This window comes from Gnatocerus cornutus, chromosome 9, assembly GCF_029298725.1.
Source record: "Gnatocerus cornutus isolate USDA-ARS CGAHR chromosome 9, icGnaCorn1.1, whole genome shotgun sequence".
In the NCBI taxonomy this organism is placed as follows: domain Eukaryota; kingdom Metazoa; phylum Arthropoda; class Insecta; order Coleoptera; family Tenebrionidae; genus Gnatocerus; species Gnatocerus cornutus.
This window is the reverse complement of record NC_142241.1, coordinates 13,835,668-13,858,328: the sequence shown is the minus strand read 5'-3', so window position 1 is coordinate 13,858,328 and position 22,661 is coordinate 13,835,668. Positions and strand designations below refer to the sequence as shown.

At 39.3% G+C, this 22,661-nt stretch overlaps 2 protein-coding genes across 6 annotated transcripts; both read right to left on the bottom strand.

Moving 5' to 3' along the window:
- Nucleotides 1-13: 13 nt before the first annotated feature.
- On the bottom strand, nt 14-20,714 carry nompC (no mechanoreceptor potential C). Of its 5 annotated transcripts, XM_088045423.1 has the most exons (17): nt 20,355-20,708; nt 19,960-20,213; nt 19,784-19,885; nt 14,628-14,729; nt 14,274-14,390; nt 9,852-10,007; nt 9,456-9,803; nt 9,304-9,402; nt 9,143-9,236; nt 6,432-8,065; nt 5,447-5,612; nt 4,763-5,340; nt 4,046-4,715; nt 3,874-3,969; nt 3,398-3,627; nt 609-744; nt 14-564 (listed from the first exon to the last, which is right to left on the bottom strand). In XM_088045423.1, the coding sequence occupies exons 1-17, from the start codon at nt 20,437-20,439 to the stop codon at nt 206-208; spliced, it is 5,226 nt and encodes a 1,741-aa protein (XP_087901549.1). In that variant the 5' UTR covers nt 20,440-20,708; the 3' UTR covers nt 14-205. The 5 variants fall into 5 exon arrangements, with proteins under 5 accessions (XP_087901549.1, XP_087901551.1, XP_087901550.1 ...); XM_088045425.1 differs by lacking the exon at nt 3,874-3,969 and having other exon boundaries at nt 20,355-20,707; XM_088045424.1 differs by lacking the exons at nt 3,398-3,627; nt 3,874-3,969 and adding an exon at nt 3,137-3,366 and having other exon boundaries at nt 20,355-20,706.
- Nucleotides 20,715-21,374: 660 nt separating this feature from the next.
- LOC148169011 (protein BCCIP homolog) lies at nt 21,375-22,591 on the bottom strand. The gene is made up of 3 exons (XM_088046693.1): nt 22,259-22,591; nt 21,946-22,200; nt 21,375-21,899 (listed from the first exon to the last, which is right to left on the bottom strand). The coding sequence occupies exons 1-3, from the start codon at nt 22,349-22,351 to the stop codon at nt 21,402-21,404; spliced, it is 846 nt and encodes a 281-aa protein (XP_087902819.1). The 5' UTR covers nt 22,352-22,591; the 3' UTR covers nt 21,375-21,401.
- Nucleotides 22,592-22,661: the final 70 nt, after the last annotated feature.

The following is a 22,661-nucleotide window of genomic DNA, read 5'->3' as shown; positions in this document are numbered from 1 at the left end:
ACATAAAATTCCACATTTTTTACCAATTTATTTAAAAAATAAATATACTTAGCTATTACACAAATGAAGGTACAAATAACCCACTAAATTGCACCTACTTCTATGTACACAGAAATTGATTGCTCCTAAATAGACTATTGTTTCCGCTACGAAGCATTACGAAACGACGTATAAAAAATCTCACAATTTCCTATTGGTCGAGAGTTCAAGGTTGCACGCTATTTCCGGGCGGAGAAGCTCTATCCTCGTCGCTATTTTCCTCATCTTCGTTGGTCTGTTCCTTCACTTCATCCACTTGGCCCATCAAGGCTCTGTACTTCTTCGCGATGGCTTCCCAGTCAGTCACATGCTCGATTCTCGTGGTGTGAGCAGCGAAGCTCAATTGAGACCCTAAAGGACTCAAATGCGCCACTGAAAGAGCCACGGACTCTTTGGGGGCCACTTGACTCCCTTTCTTCACTTTGGATAACCATTTGGCACCGGCTTTGGACCGCGGACTCAACTGTTGAGGCCGCTGGAAACTACCCATGAGATGGACTAAACTCTGTCGTTTCCGCGCTTTCACTACAAAAGTAACATCAAGAAGAGTAGTTAGTGACGAAACGCACCTCTTTTCTTGCAGATGTTGACAAGGTAGAAGAGCCACGTGGTGATGAGATTGATAGGACTGGGCGCCGTCGTCGTCCGATGCATCGACCGGATGAGTTTACTCAGTCCGAACTTCCACTCAATGTCGGATTGGGCCTAAGAACCAAAAACAGACTGAGCAAGTGAGCGACAATGCGTGACCACGACTGAAAGAGAGCGTTCGATAATCGTTAGGACGGGAGGATCAGAATGGTTCTAGGATTTTTCAAAAATTTTTGTACAACGTATCTACATGGCGTTTTTACAAAAACAAAAAGATGCAATAGAACACTCAAAACACAAAAAACGTGCTACCAACTTCTACAAAATTGATTGAGCACTAGTGGCGCTTTGAAAAATCTACATTTGGTTCGCAATCCGTCGCTGGCTACTTACCTAGCGCCCGAGAGTGTTAAACGACTGAAGGCTGCGAAGACTACGAAAAGTGCTCGAAATATCGAAATTTGGAAAAAATCAGGCAAAAATGCAAAGCTGTACCAAGAAGAATTAGAACCAGGAGATCAAAGCGGTGTTTTTTGGTTACGTACCCACAGCAAGGCAGTAAATGTAGATTTTCCAATCGTTTTAAAAATACCAAGCAAAAACAGTCCAAAAAGTGGGTGCTCTCAAAAATGCAAAATCTCTACAAAACATCAACGTGTGTTCGTCAAAAGTACAGTTTGTTTTGACACAGTTATACACCGCAGACACTGAAAGCGGAAACGGTACTTTCTTAGAAGGCGGAAGCTCATGATTTTGTACACTTCATGGGTGAACTGAGCGGAGCCCTAGAATGAGTTGGAGGCTCCGCTCACCAAGGCACCGGATTCTAGGAAGCTTGTCTGTCCTGCGTGTCTCTACAATGATCCAGTCGGAGATGTAGTCCAGGCAAAATTAACATGAACCTCGGAATAATTAACATAAGGCTGATTTTTTGTGTGGACCTTCATTTTATTAATTTGGCACAGCTGATAAACACGTCGCAATTATTAAAGCCTCTAAATTTCACTTTTTTTGGAATAAAGTTGTCAAAGTTACGAAATTTAATAAAAATTAATGGAATTTTTTTGTGCGCCCTCAAAATAAAAATTTCTAAAAATTCAGTCCCGTACTCTAAAGTTTTGAAATTTAGCATAGCTGTTAAACACGTCGCAGTTATTAAAACCTCCAAATTTCAATGTTTTAGGAGAAAAATTGCCAAAGTTACGAAATTTGATGAAAATTAGTGGAAATTTTTGGCACCCTCAAAATAAAAATTTCTAAAAATTCAGTCTCTTACTCTAAAATTTTGAAATTTGGCACAGCTGATAAACACGTCGCAATTATTAAAGCCTCTAAATTTAACTATTTTTTGAATAAAATTGTCAAAGTTACGAAATTGGATAAAAATTTGTGGAATTTTTGGTGCGCCCTCAAAATAAAGATTTCTAAAAATTTAGTCCCTTGCTCTAAAATTTTGAAATTTAGCATAGCTAATAAGCACGTCGCAACTATTAAAACCTCTACATTTTACTGTTTTAGGAGAAAAATTCAAAAAGTTACGAAATTTGATGAAAATTAGTGAAAATTTTTAGTTCGCCCTCAGAATAAAAATTTCTAAAAATTCAGTTTCTTACTCTAAAATTCTAAAACTTAGCATAGCTGATAAACACGTCGCAATTATTAAAGCCTCTAAATTTCACTCTTTTTGGAATAAAGTTGTCAAAGTTACGAAATTTAATAAAAATTAATGGAATTTTTTTGTGCGGCCTCAAAATAAAAATTTCTAAAAATTCAGTCCCGTACTCCAAAGATTTGAAATTTAGCATAGCTTATAAACACATCGCAGTTATTAAAACCTCCAAATTTCACTGTTTTAGGAGAAAATTTGCCAAAGTTACGAAATTTGATAAAAATTAGTGGAAATTTTTCGTTTGCCTTCAAATAAAAATTTCTAAAAATTCAGTCCCTTGCTCTAAAATTTTGAAATTTAGCGTAGCTGATAAGCACGTCGCAATTATAAAACCTCCAAATTTCACTGCTTTAGGAGAAAAATTCAAAAAGTTACGAAATTTGATAAAAATTAGTGAAAATTTTTAGTTCGCCCTCAGAATGAAAATTTCTAAAAATTCAGTTTCTTACTCTAAAATTCTGAAACTTAGCATAGCTGATAAACACGTCGCAATTATTTAAACCTTTAAATTTTACTGTTTTCGGAGAAAAATTGACAAAGTCACGAAATTTGATAAAAATTAGTGGAAATTCTTGGCGCGCTCTCAAAATAAAATTTTCTAAAAATTTAGTTTCTCAATCTAAAAAAAGGCACTAAGTACTATGCTTCGAGATGGGAACTTTTGACATTTTGTTTGGACCAATAAAATGAACGTCCACACAAAAAATCAGCTTTATGAAAATTATTCCGAGCTTTTGCAATGTTTGTGTCTATTTTGTCTGGACTAATAATGACTGGTTTCGCGAAGAACAAGCAGCGTGTTGTGGTGCGACAAACACTGGTCTACCTTGGCGTTACCTGGATACGCTGATAGGTATCCGTCATCATAGCAATGAGCAGATTAATCAGCACTACGACAGAGACGAGCATGTATACGCCGAACACAATCTTAAAAAGGACCTCAGTCCAGGAAGGTTGGTTATTATTTTTCGTACTACTATAGCTGTCGATTTTCAGGGAGTCTGTGGTGGTTTGGCCGAAAACCGCAAAAAACAGCAACTCGAAAGCGCTGATCGGGTTCTTTTGGACTGGAAGCATAAAACAAGAAACAGTGATTACCTGAATGCGTTGGTATGTATCGGACATCATGGCAATTAGAAGGTTTATCAAAACCACCACGGACACCAACATGTAGACGCCGAAGACAATCTTGAAGAGGTTGTCGGTCCATAAAGGCCGCAGCGGCCGCTTAGGATTGTCCTTATCCTTGGTGGTCAACTCGTCGTACGTAGTCATGCCGAAAACGGCGAAAAATAACAGCTCGAAGGCTAGCAGCGGGTTCATTACCACTGGGAACATCACACTAGTCAACATACACCACACTCTTTGTCATGCGGACGGGACAAAAGAATCCTTCTCAAGTAAGTTGAGAAGAATCCTAAGACAACACAGACAGCACAGACACAGACAACATACGGTTACAAGCTGACGATGACACGAAACGGGACACCTAAAAGGACACTATTAGCTATCACACCCAAAACAACAGAGAGACAAAGGACGTCGCTACACTCAGTGGCCACAGCGGCACTTACTGGACGGAGCGTGCTTCTTACGAAGGTGCCCACGAATGGGGCCTTCCATGGGCGCAGGGACGATCCACTCGGCATCCTCCACCAACGATGCCTGCTCTATTTACATCGTTAAATGATCAAACAACCGCAGAAACTCCCCTAAACTACCACTAAAAACAACTCTCCAACTTACCATCAATAAAATATTTCCCTTTCCGCGAATTCAACTCCCCATTCTTGAACGGTTGATTCAACGCCACGAACTGCATTGAAAACCCAAAGACGAAAATAGCCAAAACTGCTAGAAACCTCGCTAGGTCCTTCATCAAGTTACCGATGATAATAGCCCATGGTCCGAATAAGTGGTGAAACGACAAGAAGTCCAAGATTTGGACACAAGCCAAAACGAAGGACAAAGCGAAGAGTTGATTCCGACAGTACATCAGAGTCGGCCAGTAGTTGCGTTCGATGAACAAAATTCCCATTAAGTGCACTCCGACTCCGAAGATGCTGAAGAGCAACACGGAGAGTTTTATCCAACCCAACCCCGACTTGTCACTGGGGTTGGTGAGTTCGAAGAGGAGGAGGCCGCTGAGCCAAATCAGAAGTATCCATTCGTAGGAATAAGGAAAGAGGTTTTTTCGGACGACGGCGTAAGGAGGCGTGATGCCGACGATAAGAAGGAAGAGCATCAGATAGATGTGGGAAGTTAAATACGACATGAATTTAATAATGGGAACTTTATAGTATTTGTGACCGAGTGGGAGAGTGAACGCGATCCACACCGGAGGACAAATTATGAAGAGGACGAAGAGGAGAAGAGTGCGCCATGCGGCCCAGGTGAGGGCGCCCCGCCACAACTCCTGGAAACACCAATTAAGACAGTTTGTTAAAACACCTACTTCTTTACCTGGAGATACCGCTGCACTACCGTGTGTGCAATGACTTCCTTCTGCTCATTTTCTATTAAAACATCCAGAAACTCGACGTTCCTCCGGTCTGTGGCTGTCAGAATCTTCCCCGCGGAGTCAGCGCCTGCGGCCAACGCCAACAGCTCCGTCGCCATAGCTTCGCAGAACTTTCCAGCAGCTATCAAATCTTTAGCTCTCTCTTTTTCTTTCCCCGATAAAACGATTAAAATGTTTGATAATTTGGCAGCAGTGTCCACCGGTGCCGGAGAAACCAAAATAAACTCTTCAATGGGTTTATTGTTGTGGTTCTTCGAGCACACCATGAGATTATAAACGAATCTCCGGTCCTCCATCAGCGCGTACGTGTCGTGTTCTTTCGTCATAAGATACTCCAACACGTCGTGATGCCCTTCCGACGCCGCGAACCAAATCGGCACAGCCCCCAAATTCGTTTCCGACTTCGGCGAAGCCCCTGATTCCACCAGGAGTTTAACAACTTCAAAGCACCCAGCTCTGGAAGCGCAGTGTAACGGTGTCCACCCGTTTTTATCAGGAGCGTTGATTTCCGCACCTTGACCTGAAAAAACGAGTGTTATCTTCATCACCGACCTTAAACTCAAGACTTTTCGGTGGCTTTCGGGTTAGTGGAGCGAAAGCTCAAACACGCGAATTCTTTTACGTACCTAACAACACTTCCACCATCTGATAGTGGCCGTGTGTTGCGGCAATGTGAAGGCCGCTTTTTCCGTGCTTGTCCACGCTTTGAAGAAGTTCGGCGGAACGACTTAGAAGGAGGCCGACGACGGTGGTATGCCCGCCGAAGCAGGCCAAGTGCATTGAGTTGTAACCCTTAAAGAAAAAAATCGATGGGTTGGGGCTACTCGAGTTTTAATCGTGTTTTCGCATGTTATTTATTATTGGGAAGTCATTTGCTGGAAATAGGAATGAAGAAACTAGGTTTTATTATTTTGTGGCGTTTGCACATGATTATCGCTTTGTTATCTTATATCTAATCGGTGATTAAGTCTTGGAAAGGTTGGTGGAATTATTTTGCTAGAAATGGCATGACCAAGTAAGGAGAATTTTCTTTTTCTTTGGATAGACCAAGGTTGATAATTTTTGAAACCGAAAAAAATTTCTCGCCCCCTTTCGCTTCCCGATCTCAGATCGCCCGTAATTTATTTTTCGTTTCATTTTTGTTATATTTTCTTCCATTTTCATTAGGTTTCATCCTACTACTATTTTTTCCCTTTTTAGCATTTTCAGGCTGCGACCTTGGCCTATGGAAGCAGAGGATCTAAAATGGCCCTGAATTTTTTTTTTTTGAGATTGGCAGCGCAGATCTGTCAAGAATTATGCATAGATGCCTTTGATACTGTCGTTACGACCTTGCAGTTGCAGTAATTTTTGTGCCACCACTTCAAGGTCTCATTTATGTGCAATCACGCAACACCGCACCTCAACAAAAAAATGCATTCTCGTAAAACTTTATTATATCATAACAACCTAACACGCAGCATCCAAATTATATTCTTATTATAACTTTACTTTGTTATTGATCACCCGTAACGTGTTGCGAAATAAATTACCATAATGGCTCATACTTTGCCTAACGTTTTTCTAGCATGCTACCCCAATTCCACTTAATCAAAGGTCAAGCTGACTCACATTTTCGTGGGTGGCGGCGTCCACTTGCACCCCCGCGCTGTTGAGTAGCAATCTGACCACGTTCTCATTCCCAGAAAACGAAGCGAAATGAAGCGGAGTCATAGCGGATTCGTTTCCCAACGCCGGAACTAAAGAAGCGCCGTTTGGAGGTTCCGACTTAACAGTTCCTGGGACGTGGGTGAGCAGCTCTCGCACCGTGTCCGCTTGGCCGAAATAAGCGGCGACGTGGAGAGGCGTGACTCCCAGTTTCTTACTAATCACCCGGAGAGTGTTGGAGGAACGTAACACCTCGAGGACGTGTCCGTGGCCGTTTTTAGCGGCGAGATGCACAGCGGTGAAACCTCCCTTATTTTCATCGGTGATGGAAGCCCCCGCGCGAACCAAAGCTTTGACTACTTCCGCGTGACCGCCTTCTGCGGCGATTTGTAAGGGGGTGGCATCGGTGAGTTTGTTGCGAGCGGAGATCACACCGGCTCGGTCGAATTTCATGAGCTCTTCGATGACGGTGACGCTGCCTTGAGCGGCGGCGATGTGGGCGCAGGTGTTGCCGTCTTTGGTGGTGGCCATCACCAAGCTGGGGTGTTGTTGGAGGAACAATTTAGCTACTTCGGAGTGGTTGTTCTGGCAAGCGGCGTGGATGGGCTTCTGGCCTTGCTCGTCGGTGGCGTCGATGTCCGCACCGAGCTCTAGAAGGAGGCGGCACACTTCTATCTGACCGGCGGCGGCGGCTAAATGCAGCGGCGTTTGCTTCTTTAGCGTCAAAATGTCAATGACCGCGTTGTGGTCTTTTATTAGAAACTTCACCAGGTGGATGTAGCCGTTCATGGCGGCTAAATGCAGCGCGGTTCTTCCGTTTCTTGACTTGGAGTTGATGAACGCCTTGTGGGTGAGCAAGGAGTCACACACCTGGAGGTATCCGTGCTCGGCGGCTAAATGCAACGCGGATCGGCCTTCCAGATCGAAGACGTCAACTCTTGCGTGGTTCGCCAAGAGATTATTGACCATTTCTTCGTGGCCTTTATGGGACGCTATCGATAACGGCGTCCACCCGTTCATGTTCTGCTTATTCAACGCTTTCTGCGCGTCTGTTGGAGTCATATGCGCTATCATCTCCATGAGGACGTCGTTATTACCCGCCTTCGCCACGTAGTGAAAAGCGGTTTCGTGCTGTTTCGTCTGCAGCTGCACGTCGGCGCCGTTCTCCAGAAGCAACTTCACGACCTCTTTATCTGCGAATGGTAACTCCACGTCCTCTTTCTTCACCGCCGAGACGTAGTGTAAGGCACTTTCTTCGTGATGGCTGAGTTCGTTGATGTACGACGCGGCGACTTGCTCTCCTTTGTGCTCTTTCAAATAGGTGATGAGGTGTCGCACCACGTCGGGTCTGCACCCGCGACTCGCTAAATGAAGAGCGGTTTCGCCGTGTTGGTTTTTGAACTGGGGGTCTCCACCGTCTTCCAGGAGGAGGAGGAGAGTTTCGAGGTTACCATACTGTGCAGCGACGTGGACGGGGGTTTGACCGTCGTCGGTGGTGAGATTGGGTCCAGCGCCGGATTTTAGGAGCATCAGGGCGCAGCGCTCACCGTCTTTAACGCGGGCGCCGATGTGGAGGGCCGTTTCCTTGAGTTTACCCCCTGGGAATTTGAAATTAAATCAAGAGGGGTTTTGGGGGCGGGTAAACAGTTTTGCCACAACTACCAGAAATTTTTGGAGATTTAAAAAAATAATTAAAATTTGTCTCTTCTGCTTTATTTAACTGTCATTTGGCACAGCTCTTTAGCACGGCCAGAACTGTCACTCCCACAAATATTATTTTATTATATTATGGCATTAAAAATACCATAATTATCGAGTTTTTAATGAAAATTTTGAAAATTTTGTACGTTTTAAAAATAAAAATTTCTAAAATTTGCCACTATTGCTGTGTAACTTTGCATTTTGGCACAGCGAAAAAGTAAGTCGAGGATGGTAACGTTCCCAAATTTCATTATCATGGCATTAAAATTACCGGAACTATAGATGAAAATAAAAATTTGAAAATATTTAGTTCGTTCTGTAAATAAAAATTTTGGAAATTTGTCTCTTCTGCTCTATGTAACTGTCATTTGGCACAGCTGATCAGCAAGTTATGAGTAGCAAACTCTACAAATATTATTGCAGTGGCATTAAAACTACCAGAATTACAGAGCTTTTTCTGAAAAACTTGGAAATTTTGGGTCATTTTTATAACAAAAATTTCTAAAATTTGACATTTCTGCATTATAATTTGGAAATTTAGCAGAGCAAAGAAGTGAGTCGCGAACGGTAACGTCCTCAATTTTATAGCCATGGCACTAAAGTTAGCGGAATTGCAGATGAAAATAAAAAATTTGAAAATATTTTGTTCGTTCTGTAAATAACAATCATTTTGTTCGTTCTGTAAATAACAATTTCTAAAATTTCCCTCTTCTGCTCTATTTAACTGTCATTTGACACAGCTCTTTAGCACGGCCGGAACTGTTACCCCCACAAATATTATTTTTTCGCCATTAAAATTACCATTTCAGATCTGAAAATAAAAATTTCTAAACTTTGTCTCTTCTGCTCTATTCAACTGTCATTTGGCATATCTTATCAGCAAGTTAAGAGTGGTAAAATCTGGCGGCTTTGCCGCATAAAAAATATTGCGCAACACGACATCGATCTGGAAATAATTATGATCCATCACTCACCTCTAATATGGACGTCGGCCCCCCACCCCAAAAGAGTTTCTACCACTGCTGGTTTGGCCGACTCCACTGCAATATGTAGGGCCGTATAATTTTCCTAGAAAGGTCAATTAGTGAATAACAAAGGCCCTTGCGTGACGCCCTAAATCAAAAATGTTTCTTACATTAGTAGTGACATCAACTTCTTCTCCTTTCTGCAGCAAAGTATTGATTATTCCGACATGACCATATCTCGCCGCCGTATGAATGCTCCTGGCGCCGTCCTGCAAAAAATTCATTTCCATACCAAAGCGACTCTTTGCAATTCTAATTCTACCTTGTTGGGCATATGGAGGTAGACGCCCTTCTTGAACAACATCGTGACGCAATCGGCGTGACCATTCAGCGACGCGATGTGCATAAGAGTCGATCCATCCTTCGTCCTTTCAAAGATGCTAGCTTTGAACTTATCCACCAACAACTCTATGATGTTAGCATGACCGTATTCCGCCGCTAAATGCATGGGAGTCCGGTCCTGGTTGTCGGTGATGCTTGCAGAAGCTCGCACCCCATAAAAGTACTTTACTAGGACTTCGTCGCCTTCCGCGGCGGCGATGTGAAGAGGCGCTTGGCCTTCGCCATTGCGGATGTCGACACTGGTGCCGTAGTCGACGAGGATTCGCACCTGGTTAAAGTTTGTTAATTGGGGTTGAGGGCGAATGGGGCGGCGTACCATGTCGATGTCTTTGCGACGGACAGCGAGGTGGAGAGCGGTGTCGCCATTGGCGGCGGCGGCTTTCACTTGCTCGGCCGTTTGGGCGCTGAGGAGCTCTCTGCACATGGACTGGTTGCCGGCTTCTACCGCCAGCAGCAGCGGGATTTTTCCACGCTGGGAAAAGTTTTATTAGAACGTTTTCATGAAAATTTGGGAGGTTTTTGGCCATTAAAAAAAAAAATCTGAAATTTGTCTTTTTTGATCTATACAGAGTTAACCCGAATAAAGTGCAGTTTGAAATGGTGGTCGAATTTTGAGGGTCTAATCATCATATTTTGTTTGGGTCTTTTGAGTATGTGAATTTCCATGGCTATGTTACGCCACCGTGTTAAAGAAAGAGTTACGTATTCATTTAATCTTTCAATTTCGCACCACCGCCAAAAAAAAAAATTATTTTTCGCAAAAAATGAGTTGAATAATCAGAAATTACATGACAAGACCCATTAATTATTTAGTCGTGCTCGAAGTTTTGTTCAATAAAGATGTGCTGTTGGAACTCGAAATTTAGTTTAGATAAAAATTTGATAAAATTCAAATCGTTTTTGGAACAAAGTGAGTGAGTGGTTTTTGGTTTCTAGAGGGGGATGCAGCGGTACGAGCCTGACGATACAGCGCCTGGGTTGGATTAAAGGGTAAGTTATTTCATTTCCCCTTAAACTGATAACTACTAAAATTGACTTTTTAATTACAGTAGGATCAGGGATTGTTGGGCATTTTCCGAAATTCACCATCGTCGTTCGCCATTCTGAAATTTTTTTTCTTGTACACCTCTTTGTAACTTCAGTTCCGCGGTCGTTTCGCAAGAACCGTCGAAACCGCGTCTTCCGCGAGTATAAAGTCGAGTTTCGCAAAACAGTGCCGAAGTAATTTTTAGTGCGCGAGATAAAAGTGAAATTAAAGTCGTGTGAGTGGTGTCTGGTTCCTCGAGGTAGGAGCGCGACGATACAGCTTAGGGATCAGAATTAAAGGGTAAGTTAACTGTTACTTTGAAAATATTGGTTCAAATTTCTAATAAAAAATTCCTATTGCAGTAAGTTCGTGTACGAAGATGACGGCGACGTTAAATCTAATAAGGTAGGATTTTTTTCCTTCTGGTGACGGGATTTGAACGACGATGGACCTCGCGATGGGATGTTTTCTCTTTCAGAGTTGCGTTTGAATTTTTTTCGCGGAGTTTGTGTAAACGTTTTTTGTTTGAACGGTTTTTGCAGTCTTTTTGGTCCCATTCGAATTTCGATTTTTTTTGCAGAATTATTATCTACATTTAATAAAGATTTTTGAAAATTTTTGGTCATTTTGATAATAAAAATTTCTAAAATTTGGCGCTTCTGCTGTGTAACTTCGCATTTTGGCACAGCAAAGAAGGAAGTCGAGGATGGTAACGTCCCCAAATTTCATTATTATGGCATTAAAATCACCGGAATTACAGATCAAAATAAAAAATCTGCAAATATTTTGTTCGTTTTGTAAATAAAAATTTCTAAAATTTGGCGCTTCTGCTGTGTAACTTCGCATTTTGGCACAGCAAAGAAGGAAGTCGAGGATGGTAACGTCCCCAAATTTCATTATTATGGCATTAAAATTACCGGAATTACAGATCAAAATAAAAAAATTGCAAATATTTTGTTCGTTTTGTAAATAAAAATTTCTAAAATTTGGCGCTTCTACTGTGTAACTTCGCATTTTGGCACAGCAAAGAAAGAAGTCGAGGATGGTAACGTCCCCAAATTTCATTATTATGGCATTAAAATTACCGGAATTACAGATCAAAATAAAAAATTTGCAAATATTTTGTTCGTTTTGTAAATAAAAATTTCTAAAATTTGGCGCTTCTGCTGTGTAACTTCGCATTTTGGCACAGCAAAGAAGGAAGTCGAGGATGGTAACGTCCCCAAATTTCATTATTATGGCATTAAAATTACCGGAATTACAGATCAAAATAAAAAAATTGCAAATATTTTGTTCGTTTTGTAAATAAAAATTTCTAAAATTTGGCGCTTCTGCTGTGTAACTTCGCATTTTGGCACAGCAAAGAAGGAAGTCGAGGATGGTAACGTCCCCAAATTTCATTATTATGGCATTAAAATTACCGGAATTACAGATCAAAATAAAAAATCTGCAAATATTTTGTTCGTTTTGTAAATAAAAATTTCTAAAATTTGGCGCTTCTGCTGTGTAACTTCGCATTTTGGCACAGCAAAGAAGGAAGTCGAGGATGGTAACGTCCCCAAATTTCATTATTATGGCATTATAATTACCGGAATTACAGATCAAAATAAAAAAGCTGCAAATATTTTGTTCGTTTTGTAAATAAAAATTTCTAAAATTTGGCGCTTCTCCTGTGTAACTTCGCATTTTGGCACAGCAAAGAAGGAAGTCGAGGATGGTAACGTCCCCAAATTTCATTATTATGGCATTAAAATTACCGGAATTACAGATCAAAATAAAAAATTTGAAAATATTTTGTTCGTTTTGTAAATAAAAATTTCTAAAATTTGGCGCTTCTGCTGTGTAACTTTGCATTTTGGCACAGCAAAGAAGGAAGTCGAGGATGGTAACGTCCCCAAATTTCATTATTATGGCATTAAAATTACCGGAATTACAGATCAAAATAAAAAAGTTGCAAATATTTTGTTCGTTTTGTAAATAAAAATTTCTAAAATTTGGCGCTTCTGCTGTGTAACTTCGCATTTTGGCACAGCAAAGAAGGAAGTCGAGGATGGTAACGTCCCCAAATTTCATTATTATGGCATTAAAATTACCGGAATTACAGATCAAAATAAAAAATTTGCAAATATTTTGTTCGTTTTGTAAATAAAAATTTCTATAATTTGGCGCTTCTCCTGTGTAACTTCGCATTTTGGCACAGCAAAGAAGGAAGTCGAGGATGGTAACATCCCCAAATTTCATTATTATGGCATTAAAATTACCGGAATTACAGATCAAAATAAAAAATTTGCAAATATTTTGTTCGTTTTGTAAATAAAAATTTCTAAAATTTGGCGCTTTTGCTGTGTAACTTCGCATTTTGGCACAGCAAAGAAGGAAGTCGAGGATGGTATCGTCCCCAAATTTCATTATTATGGCATTAAAATTACCGGAATTACAGATCAAAATAAAAAATCTGCAAATATTTTGTTTGTTTTGTAAATAAAAATTTCTAAAATTTGGCGCTTCTGCTGTGTAACTTCGCATTTTGGCACAGCAAAGAAGGAAGTCGAGGATGGTAACGTCCCCAAATTTCATTATTATGGCATTAAAATTACCGGAATTACAGATCAAAATAAAAAATCTTCAAATATTTTGTTCGTTTTGTAAATAAAAATTTCTAAAATTTGTCTCTTCTGCTCTATTTAACTGTGATTTGGCACAGCTCATAAGCAAGTTAAGAGTAGCAAACCCCACAAATATCATTGTAATAACATTGAAACTACCGTAATTAGCTTTTTATGAAGAATTTGGAAATTTTGGGTCATTTTTAGAAGAAAAATTTCTAAAATTTGACATTTCTACAGTATAATTTGTCAATTTAGCACAGCAAGGAAGCAAGTCGCGAACGGTAACGTCCTAAATTTTTTTAGTTATGGCATTAAAATTTCTGGAAAAACTTTGAAAATATTTTGTTCGATTTGTAAACAAAAATTTCTGAATTTTGTCTCTTTTGCTCTATTTAAGTGTCATTTGGCACAGTTCTTTAGCACGGTCAGAACTGTTACCTCCACAAATATCATTGTTTTGGCATTAAACCACAACAATTGCAAAGCTTCTAATGAAGATTTTGGTAGTTTTTGGTCATTCTTCAAAAATAAAGATTTCTAACATTTCGTTCTATAAATAAAAAGAATTACAAATTGGATCATCAATTTTGATTGTCACGGCATTAAAAATACATGAATAAGAGATCATTACAAAAAAATTAAAATATTTTGTTTGTCCGATTTTGGTGGATGCGTCGGGATCCTACATATGCGGCGTAGTTGCTCTATCGAAATTTTCCTCGATGTTTATATTTGTAATGAGCAATGTTAGTGCCAGTCACGACAAAGCCTCAACCAGATTTAATTCGATCATTGCTCTTCCACAAACGTATCTTCGCGGGAATCCAACGGAAAACCGATTCCTCGTGCGCCTGCATTTTTGCTTTTAAAAAAACGCCATCATTCACACAACCGATAAAAATGTCTGCCCCACGTGCCGCCCCCATCCCCGCCGATAAAATCCATTGAATCCATTGACATTCGTATTTTGTGAGTTTTTTCCGGTACGCTTCGAAAGCCATCTTGTACCAGGTGCTGAAAATTTCAACACGCGACTCCGAGGATTTCGTCGATTCGATGAAAAACGAATGTCAACTAATTGTTATCTAAAAATTCCACTTACCCCGTCTGGTTTTAGACGAATGTCTTTTCCAGCAGCTTGTAGCAAAGCTCTTAAGATCGCCGTCGCGGTGCCTGTTTGTCTCGACGCCACCAAATGCACGGCTGTTTGGTTGCGACTCTGAAAGTGGTAACTTGACACTAAGACACTTTGGGATTATTTCAACACTTGTAGAAGAAGTCGGTGTTGGCATGGCGACTGACAACAATTTGCTCACCAACTTTCGTTTTATTGCAATGTTTAAACTTTGTGAACATGCAAAAGTTTGCGGTAATCACCACCGGGTTTTGTCGTGACAGGAGAGGAGATAATTAAATTAATTTCGAGTTGGAGGGTTGAAAATTAATTACTACTTACGCCACCGGTGGAGTATGGGTCCACTCCACGCTTGGTTAAGAGGAGTTTGACCACGTCTTCGCGGGAGTACATCGCGGAGATGTGGATGACGTTGTAGTTGTCCTGGTAAAAAAATTAAATTCATGTTTTGGGGTTCAGTTTGATAAATATTACTGTTTAGTCAACAAATTTTGGAAACAATGTCGATCGCAGAAGTGGAATGTTTACTGATTCGGAATCTGAAGACGGTTTTGCCTCTTCTGGTCGAAATCTCGCTTATTTATGGAGCGTTATTAGATCGTTTTCAAATCCAAATGTCGAAAGTTGCAGTTCCTTGCGAAAATTTATGACTAAAACTATGCCAAATTTCTAATATCGATATCTCGCTTATTTTTAGAGTAAATTTGAGTTATTATACATCAGTGTACCCAGAATTTTCCGCAGATTTCAAATCTCTGAATGAAATTTAGATCCGACAACAAATAACTAAGTTATGTTGATTTTCATGTTTTCTCATTTTTCGTAATTTTTAAAGTTAAATATCTATTTAAGATATTGAGATGCGGTTGCGCCATTATTTTTCTCGGCTCATTTTACGTTAGAAAATGTCCTCAAAAGCCCAAAATTCTATAGTCGATTTTTCGCGAAAAAAAATTTCGACTCCCTCGATGAAAATTTCTTATTTTTTTTATTTTTGGCCATAGCTTGTAAACTATTTGTCCGATCGATCTCAAATTTGGCCAATAGATAGATTTCGAGCTCCTCTTTCGACTGATGTATCATTTAAAGCTATTAAACGTTGTTTTTATTTTGAAAATTACTCTAAAATGACGTTTTCAAAACAGTTTTTGGCCAATATCTCGTTTATTTATTAAGCAAACTCAACAAATTTGGGTCTCATTTTACGCAGAATGTCACGCTGAATCCAAAAACATGAGAATTTTTGAATTTTTGTCAACAAATAACTGAGTTATGGCCGTTTGAATTTTTGGGTTGTCGCCAGAGGGCCAAATTTTTGAAGGTTCGAAACAATTTCTGCTTGATATCTCAGAAACTATTTCAGATAAAGAGATGCGGTTTGCGCCATCGTTTTTCTCGTGATTTTTTACATAAAAAATAGTTCTTGGATTTTTTAAAAGTCGAAAGTTGCAGTTTTTTGGGAAAATTTATGACTAAAACTATGCCAAATTTCTTATTTTTTGGAGTAAACTTGCGTTACATCACTTTACGCAGAATTTTCCACATATTTCAAATCCGGGCTCAAAATCCACGTACGACAAGAGCTAACAGAGTTGCGGCTGATTAAAATTTTGGATAGTGAATTTCCAGCCTCAAATACTTTTAAAACGACGATTGATAGAAAGAAACGGTTTGCATTAGCATTTTTAATTTGCTGCTGTTTATTATAGTACAGCAAAAATTAAAAAAAAAACATTTTTCAAGAATATCTCTGAATCCGGACCTGATGGAACAAAACCGACTTGAAATCGGCCATTCCACTCTTCCAGTAGATTTTTTTTACTAAAATTTGTTGACACGTGTTATTATTCGTCGGGTTTAAGAATTCGTTCTTAGATTTTCCGAAATTCGAAAATTTGATGCAATAAAATTTTATAACTAATGTCAAACTTCGGCGATCGATATCTCGCTTATTTTTGGAGCAAACTTGTTATATTAGGGCTCATTTTAAGCAGAAATTTACGTGGAATCCAAATCTGTGCGACTTTTTTACGTACGACAGTAAATAACGAAGTAGAAGCGTTTAAACTAAATTTTTAGTTTCCATATGTATAAACTTCGTTAACTCCGAAACGAAGAAAGATAAAATTTCTTTACTCACGAATTCGAAAATTGAAAAAAAAAAAATATCATAAAAGCCAGAGATCTTTAAAAGTTACAGGACAAGAACATTGCGAAATTAAAAATCCCTAAATTCAATCATTTCGATGTAAATCGTCCATAACTTCTCACATCGTTCCCGTATCGAGCACACGCCCTTGTTATGGATTGAGAGCTAATTATGGACTTGCATGATTGAGAGCAAAATTAATCGCTGGAAATTTACGAAAAAATGGGTGCAACTACGATTAATATTAGCCAACTCCACGTATATTTCGGCGATTTATAGACCGGAAGGGTGTGACTAGAACTAAAAATATAGCAGCAGTTTAATCGGTTAATGCACGCTGCAATCTACAATTTATTCCCAGACAATGCAAAACGAGGAGAAATTTATTCTTGTGTCTTCTTTCGGCAAGCGAAATTTAACGAGAATATTGCATGAAGTGTACGACAAAATAGTAAACAGTGGAATAAAACAAACACATTTTAGTCGGCTCTAAATTTCAATTTACGTTTGTTATGGTGGTATCGATCGCTCGGTTAAAAATTCGGAAATGTGTCCTGGCGCCTCCACCATTTTTGAATAGTTTCCTCAACCTTGAAAAACCTCAAATCAGCGCTAAAAATAAAATGTCCAACGCGCTAATGAATACATTAGCACACAAACGAACTTATTAAATTAGCATATTTTCCCCCATGTTCAATTCCACGTCCAACTCCTTCTTATTTTTACGATAATGTCACTTTCCTATGGTAAATGTGCTCCACTTTCTTACAAACCTCCCGGGGCGAAATTATCCATATTCTTATGTAAATAGAAGAATCAGAGGCTAATTTCATGTTTTGTCCAAACCGCTGTGCGCCAAAATAGCGCATTGGCATCGATACAACACTTGATGCTTTCCACGTGTTAAAGCTCGGAGCTTTCAAGCGTTGCGAACATAGATCAATTGTCTATTAATATTCATGTAAGCTCAAGATTCCATGATTATCAAAAGGCGTGTTAAGCGAAATTAGGGCACTGCGTCACGCAAACGGAGAGGAATTTCTTCATCGGAAAAAATCGCTTTGATTTTTTGACCATGTCAATCGATAATGATGTGTCGTTTCCCTTGTGAAGAAAACACAAAAGATTGAAGTTTCGAAGAAAAATGCGACTTGTCGCAACAATCAAAATGCAAACAATGCAAGATCGATGATCGAGGTTTTCTGTAATTAATTAACGACACAAAGGGCGAAGCGACAAAAAGCGTTTTAACGAATTAAATAAACAATGTCGGGAAATGTTCATTTTTCGAGGTGAGGCTGTGGCGAGGAAATTTAGCTTGTGATCTCATACTTTCGTCGGGATTTATCGTTTTCATTTTAATATTTGCACTTACTCTTTCGCAGGCATGCAAGCCTGTAATTAGCTCTAAATCCATAGTTGGGGCGTGGGTTCCATACATGGACGATATTGGGAACTATCGACAATTTTTGCATTCGCGTGCATAATCTCGCATCTATTTTTGTCGGAGTACGATGAGATCAAAAGAGAAATCACGATAGTAAGAGATTTTCAATAGCTACTGAAAAAGTGAAGGCTTTGAAACTATTTAAGGAAAAATTGAAAATGCCACTGAAAACTTTGCGTGTCTGAGTCGGCGGGTCTCTAAAAAAAATTGTGTCTGCTAAAAACAGAAAAGTAAAAGTATCGCAGAAATTTGAAGCGGTGACTTCTAAAGGCTTAAAATTAGAACGAGGCAAGAAGAAACATTTAAAATTTGAATAACTAATAATACTTCGAATCTTCTAATAAATGGTGTACTAATGAAATTTTTATTTTGATTTTTACCGGGAAAAATTTATCTATGTTTAGTCAACAAGCAAAAGAAATGGACGAAATGAGTTATATAGATATATATAGTGTTATTATACATCATTTTACGCAGAATTTTACGCAGATTCTAAATCTGGGATTTAAATTCAGACCCGACAACAGATAACTGAGTTATGGCCGATGAAAATTTCGGAATTTTTTTTTCATTTTTCCTAATTTCTCAAGTTAAATATTTCGGAAACTATTTGAGATATCGAGCTGTGGTTTGCACCATTCTTTTTCTCGGCTCATTTTACGTTAGAAAATGTCGTCAAAAGCCCAAAATTCGATAGTCGATTTTTCGCGAAAAAAAATTCCGACTCAATCGATGAAAATTTCTCATTTTTTCTATTTTTGACCATAACTCGTAGACTATTTGTTCGATCGATCTTAAATTTCGCCAGTAGATAGATCTTGAGCTCGTCTTTCGACTTATGTGTAACTCAAAGGTACACTCCCCCTCAAAAGTATTTGCCCACCAACATTTTTTTAAGTAACTCCAAAATAATTTTTTTCTCCAGTTTTTGTTTGGCGTTTTTTGTTTTCATGTTTATATACTTCATTGATGCTAACAGCAATTTTTTTTCCTTTTTTTGATGTTTTAGAAAATATCTTTTTTTTTATTTTTTAATGTACTTTTAGAAATTTTGAAAAAGTTATCGTTTCATATATTTTCACAGTCCATCAGCCTATAAAGGCAAAAACCAAAAGTGTTGATTGACGTTTACCGTTTTTTTTATCGTTAAGGTGTTTGACAACAAAACTTCTTTAATTTGTGATTGGGGAAGTTTATTGTTCTTCAAGTTTTTTCTCAAAAAATTAGTGACAATTTTGTACAGAAATGGTGAAGAAAGTTAAGTTAGGTGTGGAAACGCGTGCAATGATTATCGCTTACCACAGAATCAGCATAAATAACCGCGAAATCGCAAAAGAATTAATAATATTTTTAAGTGGGCAAATACTTTTGAGCGGTAGTGTATTAAACGTCGTTTTTGATGACCTCTTCAAAACAGTTTTTGGTCAATGCCTGTTTTATTTATTAAGCAAACTCAACAAAATTGAGCTCATTTTACGCAGAATGTCATTCTGAATTACAAAGCCGCAAGAATTCTTAATTTTCGTCAACAAATAACCGAGTTATGGCCGTTTGAAATTTAGGGTTGTCGCCAAAAGGCCGAATTTTTGACGGTTCGAAACAATTCGTGCTCAATATCTCGTAAACTATTACAGATATTAAGATGCGGTTTGCGCCATCGTTTTTCTCGCAATTTTTTACATAAGAAATAGTTCTTTGATTTTTTTATAATCGAAATTTGCAATTTTTTGCGAAAATTTATGACTAAAAGTATGCCAAATTTCTGATATCGATATCTCGCTTATGTTTTGGAGTAATCTTGCATTATTCACATCATTTTACGCAGAATTTTCACCTCGTCACGAGCCATAAACAATAGAATTTCCAAGTTTCCTGACTTACATTGTTCCTCGCGCCCACATCCGACCCCAAATCGATCAACTTATCCAGAAGCGAAGTCCTGTTATCTTTCACCGCGTACATGAGAGGTGTCATGCCCGTCGCCTGGAAACAAAAAACCATTTTTGATTGTTGGTTCAATAAAGAAAATTGGCGGCGAACCGAAATCTGGTACTAACCAAGTCGGCGACACCAGCGAGAGGAACATTGTTGGCGTCTTCTCCAGCGGCGGCTATAGACTTTTCTATTGACTTGAGAACTTGGTCCACGGGAGCCCATTCTCCTTTTTGGCATAAAACCAAAATTCGTTGAGCGGCGTCGCGGATATTGGCACCGGCACTTTGGGGTTTCGAACTTGGGGAACTGTCTTCGGTTCCTTCGGGGTTGCTTGTTGTTTCTTCTTTTTCTTTCTCTTTGGGCTCTTTCGCGGGGGCTAAAAAGGGAAGATTTGTTTTGAGTTTTGAATTTTGGGGGCGAAATTAGTCGCTTGATTGATGGTACAAGGGAAATTTTATACTATTGTTAGGAAACGATTAGATTTTACACAATGGAATCAAAATGGTCTTTTTCTTACCTTTGTTATTTTGCTCTTTGCTCTCATCGGTCTTCTCCTTGGGGGGGCCTTTGCCGCCCCCTTTTTTACCACCAGCTTGCGACATTTTCACTATGTAATCATAATCACTTTTTCACAAACAGTCAAATTTGTCCAACTCCACTAACATAACTTTACTTCTTCTTTTTGTTAATCTTCTTCACCAAGAACGAAACAATAATTTGCAAACATTTCATGATGATATCTCCCGAAGACAGCATTCTTCGCGTCCACCACCACCCTTGATCTTCCTTTATCAAACTACCTTTCAGCTGAAGAAATCTCAACTGAAAACTGAAACATTAGATCGTTCTTCGCCAATAGAAACCCGCGTACCCCCACCAACCCTCCGAGGGTGTTGCGATTCAACATTTCAGCGCTGAAAGCCTTCAGACACATTGACCTACTGAAATCCCAGTATGGATTAGGCCTCCCCTAATTCCATTTTATGGCCGAAACGAAAATAGTTGTCACAGAAACCCCGTTGCATTTCTTAGTATGGATTTTATGCAGATGAGTGGCGGCACCAAAGGGATGAAGAGCTAGTTTTTGTCTTTGAGGTTCTCCGCTTTGTTTGAAAAGTTTAGCCGCTAAGAAGAGCACCAATGGAAACGAGGGAAAGTAGAGTGCGTGTGGAGCGGTGGCACGCGATTTCCGGTGGCGGTTCCGGTCAACTTGGCTTTTGCGACCACAACGGCAATAAAATAAAGAAGACAAGGGAGATGGGGGCGGCTTCGGGGAAACGCCGGATCTACAGGGGCAATTAGTGAGGTAAAAATAAAAGAGGGCAAAGATAGGAACGATGATAAGGCGTTCGAAGACGCCAAATTTAAACCAGCGAAAGATTTAATTTTTGTTCATTGGCACTGATCTATGAAATCCCGGAAGATCAATGTATTTTGGATTGCAGACGTAAGGGCGCCAAAGTTTTTTTTTTATTTTCTCATTTTCTTTTACTCGCAGTTTTTTAATCGGGGAAAAAGGAAAAATGAAACTCAATCGTTTTATAAACAATTTTAATCGTAGACTCTAATTTAGGACAAAAGTCTGTATCTGATTTAAAATACTGGGAAATTTCTCTGCTTTGAACAAAATGACCACTCTGTAGGGTAGCAATTCCTTGTCCTCGCTTTGCCACTTTCCTGTGAGTCCCGTGTCGGTTTTTCCAGCCACGCTGTACATAAAACTGTGGTCAGCTTTCTGGTGGAAAATTTCTTCCTCGTCATTAGAAAACACAGTTTCGCTGTCTGTGTCACTTTTACTCTTCCAAACTTTGCTGATCATCAAATAATAATCAAAATTATAACTATCATTCTTCTTCTTCACCCTATGGATTTCATCTTGCAGCGCATTTAACATAGGATAAGAGATTTTCGACGGTATGTTAACAAATCTTTCATTGATTAAAAACCCGATTTTGTGGGGGCCTTCTAGAACACCCTGAAACTGCGTCTCCGCGCTCTTATCCCCCGATTTCTTCACCTCCTCGTCGATGAGTTGGTACAACTGTTGAACACAGGGTGTTTCCTAAAACGGTAAATTATCAAAACTTCCTAAATAAAAACAAAATCACCTTAAACTGCGTCAAATTAACGACGCTGGTGATGCCGAAAACGTCCGATTCGTCGACCATATCAACATCTTCTTCGTCGTCGCTTTCATTGCAACTCTGCTTCAAAACTGAACCGATTCCAGCCTGAGATATAAGCATGTCGCTCATTTGAGCCATGTCAATGTGAGCTGAGAGGAACAACTGGTGGAGTAACTGTTTGATTCCGTGGAAATCTTGCCCTTCGGGGTTGCGCCCCTCGAAAGTTGCTTGAATTTCCTGGAAAGGTACGACGGTTGGGGTTATAGCCCCCACGTGTTTTTCACATTGGACTTACTTGAGGTCCATTGTAGTTCCCTGTCTCGTCACTTTCGTACTCTTCCTCGGACTCAGGTTTGGTGATTTTTCTCGATTTTTTAGCACCTGCCATCACAGTTTTAGAGCCTAATTAACCGGTGGAAATTTTTAGGTTAAGTTTGTGACAGCTGTCAACAGTGTCAACTGGAAGTGGCTACGGGCACAATCTCATGTAAACAAATGAAATTTATTTTTCTAACCGGGAGCATCAGGAAGTTATTTTATGTGGTTTTTGGGACGAACTGTGGGGCTGCCGGGTTTTTATGATCATTTAAAAAAAATGCGTAATTAAATCGACATCCCATCTGTCTTTTTCCATCCCGTTTTTGTTGTAATTAAATAACGTAATGACTAATTAGTCAACGTGAAGCACTTTTTCTTTC